Source organism: Neltuma alba, unplaced genomic scaffold (assembly GCF_004799145.2).
Source record: "Neltuma alba isolate B1F8T4 unplaced genomic scaffold, ASM479914v2 tig00013227_pilon, whole genome shotgun sequence".
NCBI lineage: Eukaryota > Viridiplantae > Streptophyta > Magnoliopsida > Fabales > Fabaceae > Neltuma > Neltuma alba.
This window is the reverse complement of record NW_021637525.1, coordinates 6,822-11,733: the sequence shown is the minus strand read 5'-3', so window position 1 is coordinate 11,733 and position 4,912 is coordinate 6,822. Positions and strand designations below refer to the sequence as shown.

The following is a 4,912-nucleotide window of genomic DNA, read 5'->3' as shown; positions in this document are numbered from 1 at the left end:
AGTGAACCAGCTACGCCTTGCTCTTCCACTGCCCCCTCAGGTGTCGTAAAACCCTAATTTGTTATTTCTTTCCCTTCTTCTTTTGTTTAATGTTTATCTTTCTTCATCTTGCGATTTTCCATCTCGGGGTTCAATTTCTATTGGTAAGCTATCTCCGTACTGGCCTATGGAATTTTCTTCTGCTTTCAGTATTCGACGCCCACTTTCCCTCCCGACTGTGTGTTACTCGTTCTCATTTGGTATTTACTCTTGTATGAATATTTTCAGCTATACTGAGGCTGCTTTTGGACTCTGTTAAGTGAACGAGGTGATGAATCCCTCGCTTTTGGTTTATCTTGCGCTCGCGGAGAAATAATGGTCTCTACGTCTATGAAAATAAATAAATAGGCCAGTGACGGTGTATGTTGTTCCCGAGGTAATGGCGGTAGATTCTAATTGTTTTCTGGAGTATATTTCATCAGCTGTTATGGTATATTCGAGCTTCCTGCTTCGTCTGTTATATGTACCTCAGGTTTTTTGGTAAACAAAATTAATGAAAGAAATTTGCTTGCAAGGGATGATGGATTTTATCTTGGATTTTTTTGGGATAATTTTGCCTAATCTTATGGCTGGAATGTGTTTAAATTTAGTTGTTTCTCTTCTGTAGCTGCCGATCCAATCAGACACCCTAGTAAAATATAGCTGTAGTAGGAGCCTGAGGAGCTTTTCCTGGAGAACGAGTGCATTGAAATTGTGTCTCATGTGGGTGCTTCAAAGTCCATACAGTGTTAGGCAAGTTCACTTTAGCAATCATCTTCACTATAGCCCTTATAGGCGTTGCTATTCAAGTCCACCTGTCTGCTTTATCTCCCCTTCAAATCCAACTACAAAAGGCGGCAAAAGCAATGACCAATTGATTCAATCATTATGTAAACAAGGAAGCCTCAAGCAAGCCCTCCAGGTCCTTTTTAAGGAGCCCAATCCATCTCAGCATACATATGAACTTTTGATCTACTCTTGTGCCCACCAGAACTCGCTTTCTGATGGCCTTGATGTTCATCGCCACCTCATTGGCAGTGGCTTTGATCAAGACCCATTTTTAGCCACTAAACTCATCAATATGTACGCTGAATTAGGGTCTATTGACCATGCACGCTGGGTATTTGATAAAACTCAGGAAAGAACCATATATGTCTGGAATGCACTCATCCGTGCACTAGCTATGGCAGGTCATGGTGAGGAGGTGCTGTATTGGTATAGTCAGATGAATTGGGGTGGGATCCCGTCAGATAGGTACACATATACTTACGTGCTCAAAGCTTGTGTTAATTCAGAGTCAACAATCTTTCCTCTCCAGAAGGGGAAGGAGATTCATGCCCATATTCTGCGACATGGCCATGAAGCTCGTGTTCATGTTATGACAACTCTGCTGGATATGTATGCTAGGTTTGGTTGTGTATCAAATGCAAATTCTGTGTTTAATGCCATGCCTGTCAAGAACTCAGTCTCATGGAGTGCTATGATTGCATGTTATGCAAAAAATGGTGTGCCCATGAAGGCTTTGGAGCTTTTTCAAGAAATGGTTCGTGAGGAACGTGAGTCAGTTCCAAACTCTGTGACAATGGTAAGTGTGCTTCAAGCTTGTGCAGCTCTTGCTGCTTTGGAGCTAGGAAAACTGATTCATGGGTATATTCTTAGAAGGGGTCTTGATTCAATCCTGCCTGTTCTTAGCGCCCTTATAACAATGTATGGAAGATGTGGTAAGCTTGAATTGGGGCAACATGTGTTTGATCAGATGAGAAAGCGAGATGTTGTTTCATGGAATTCTTTGATATCAAATTATGGGATGCATGGTTTTGGAAGAAGGGCTATCAAGATTTTTGAAAAAATGACCAGCCAAGGAATTTCACCGAGTCCCATATCATTTATAAGTGTTTTGGGAGCTTGCAGCCATGCAGGCCTTGTCGAGGAGGGGAAGATTTTATACGAGTCTATGGTAAGTAAGTATGGGATTCATCCAAGTATGGAGCATTATGCTTGTATGGTGGATCTTCTTGGCAGAGCAAACCGGTTGGATGAAGCAATCAGAATTATAGAAGATTTACGCATTGAACCAGGACCCAAGGTCTGGGGCTCCCTGCTTGGATCTTGTAGGATTCACTGTAATGTCAAATTTGCAGAGCGAGCCAGCAAAGCGCTTTTTGAGTTGGAGCCTTGGAATGCTGGCAACTACGTTCTTTTAGCTGACATATATGCTGAAGCTAAGATGTGGAATGAAGTAAAGAGAGTAAAAAAGCTTTTGGAAGCTCGTGGGCTGCAAAAGATTCCAGGCTGCAGTTGGATTGAAGTTAAAAGGACGATATATTCATTTGTCTCTGTTGATGGGACAAACCCACAAAATGAACAACTCCATGCTTTCCTACAGAAATTGTCGAGTGAGATGAAGGAGCAGGGTTATGTTCCGCAGACAAAAGTTGTTCTTTATGATCTTGATGAAGAAGAGAAGGAGAAAATCATATTGGGACATAGCGAAAAGCTTGCTGTTGCTTTTGGACTCATCAATACTGCTAAGGGTGAAACTATTAGGATCACTAAGAATTTGAGATTATGTGAAGACTGTCATTCTGTTACAAAATTCATTTCAAAGTTCGCTAATAGGGAGATTCTTGTTAGGGATGTCAATCGTTTCCACCACTTCAAAGATGGGGTATGCTCTTGCGGCGACTACTGGTAGTTCTCTGTAGAATATTATGCAGTAGAAACGCCCAATAAATTAGTTCCCATATTGTCACAGAAATTTTATGAAGGTATAATTTAATATACAGCGAGAGCTCCGTTTGTTGCTGATTATTTTTTTTAAAAGAACAAAAAATTAGCCGTAGTCTGATGCTGATTCAGTGCATTTATATAATTTTACTTTTTTTTTTTTTTGGGAAAGCAGTTCAGTTATACAAAGTGTAATATAACTATTGAGTTTAGGCCTCTGCTTCAGCGTTATTCTGCCTGAGGTTTAAAGCGTTGCATTCGATAATGGAGTATAAAATGCTGGAGGCATGATTTTGTTTCAAACTATATAGCGAGCCCCGTTGTTTGAGGGTGTAGCTGATTTTTTTTTTTTTCAATTCTTGGTAAAATTGAATATGATCCTAAAAAGAATAAAAAAAAAACTAATGGCTAAAACATTTTTTCTATATTAAAACTCGAAATAAAAAACATCTATGTATTGCGTCATGAGGGGCGAGAGACCCAGATGACCTTATACCATACCATGAAAATACTGTAATTTGCACGGTAAATGTGCGTAAGTTGTGGTTCTTGTAAAAACGAGTTCCCTTAAAAATGTATTGGGGAATGTTCGTTTTCATGGTTCTACCGTAAAAACATGGTTTTGTGGCTTTTAATTTTGAATTAGTTTTTTAGAAGTGATTATATAATCGTACGTGTTTTATGGGAAAGTGCTTCTAAGGATAATCCTAGAGAAACTATACCTTAGGCCAAAATCATGATTTTGGACTCAAAATCATAATTTCAGAAAAAGTGAGTTCATTCTGCTTCTGACTCAAATGGAAAGTGTTATAGTGTCTGTCAGAGTAGATCTCAACGATAATATAACTTTAACACCCATCAATTATTTTTTATAAACATATTTAATCTTTATTTTATAAATATATATACACATATTAATTATGTTGGTAAAAAAAATATTATAACAATTTTATTCCTTCAAATTAAAATATATTATAAAATCTATCTTTTATGTAATTATTATATTAACTTATGTCTTTTTTAGTAATTTGTATATATAAAAAGTGCTTCTGATAATAACTATCCAAACACTCTCACTTTACCAGAATCACTTTTTCACAAAATCTTTTTTTAAGAATTATTTTCAAAAACTATCCTCCAAACCATGATTAGTTTCATGCAAACACCTCCTAAAAACACAACTCTTTTTAGGAAGAAAAAAACACACACACAAAGAGGTCTTTTTTCTACCCACAACAAATAGGAGTGTTGAATTTGTCCCGTCCCGGTCCCTACGAGTTCGGGACGGGACGGGACGGGACAAAAAAAATTTCAAGATAGGACAAAAATGGGACGGGATGCGGGATGGGGTTGTCTCGTCTTATCTCGGTATTTTTTTTCTTTCAAAAATTATTTATTAATAATTATTATTAGATTATTCAATTTACTTATTAATAATAACTCTTATTTTTATGATATTTTAGTTCTTAAGTTGTAGTATTATCTCAACAAAATCTCCTTTCTCAATAAAATAATTCATAAAGTCATTATATAGTGTTTCTTTTATGGTATTTTTTTTACAATATTGTTTTTACACATTTTTATACTCTATAATTGAGCTTTCTACATAATATTTTTTTACAATGTTTTTATTTTTAGAAGTCCAAAAAAATAAGCATTATAACATAAAAAAAATTCATATAAAAAATTATAATTTTTTTTAAAAAAGGGAAAGGGACGTCCTGGTCTCATCTGGGACGAGACGGGACAGGGGACAAAATCCCTGTCCCGTCCTGTTCATGGGACAGGATCGGGACGGGTCGGTCCTAGTTTATCTAGTCCCGTGAACACTCCTAACAACAAGAGCATTGAGATGCTTTTTGGGAAAGCAACTGACTGTAATAAAACTAGTTCTATTTTCAGTTTGTTGGGTGTAGCATTTGGGAGGGGGAAAAGTAGTTTATGAGCATAATAAGTTAGTTTGTAAATTTGGGAGCTATTTGTCATAGCTTTTGACTAATCTGACTTATGAGTCAAATTTGTTTTTTAAATACAATTGCAAAAGCACCTAAAGCTTATTTATGACTTATGCAAAAGTAACTTCTTAGAATTAAAAGACATTTTTGCCTTTATATCTATGTTGTTCTTATGTTTTTCTCTATATATTCCTTATAATTTCCAATCAGTT

At 36.5% G+C, this 4,912-nt stretch overlaps 1 protein-coding gene across 1 annotated transcript; it reads left to right on the top strand.

The window, feature by feature from the left end:
- Positions 1–403: 403 nt before the first annotated feature.
- On the top strand, positions 404–3,048 carry LOC114735553 (pentatricopeptide repeat-containing protein At3g46790, chloroplastic-like). The gene is made up of 2 exons (XM_028923252.1): positions 404–415; positions 647–3,048. The coding sequence occupies exon 2, from the start codon at positions 740–742 to the stop codon at positions 2,711–2,713; it is 1,974 nt and encodes a 657-aa protein (XP_028779085.1). The 5' UTR covers positions 404–415; positions 647–739; the 3' UTR covers positions 2,714–3,048.
- The last annotated feature ends 1,864 nt before the right edge of the window (positions 3,049–4,912 follow it).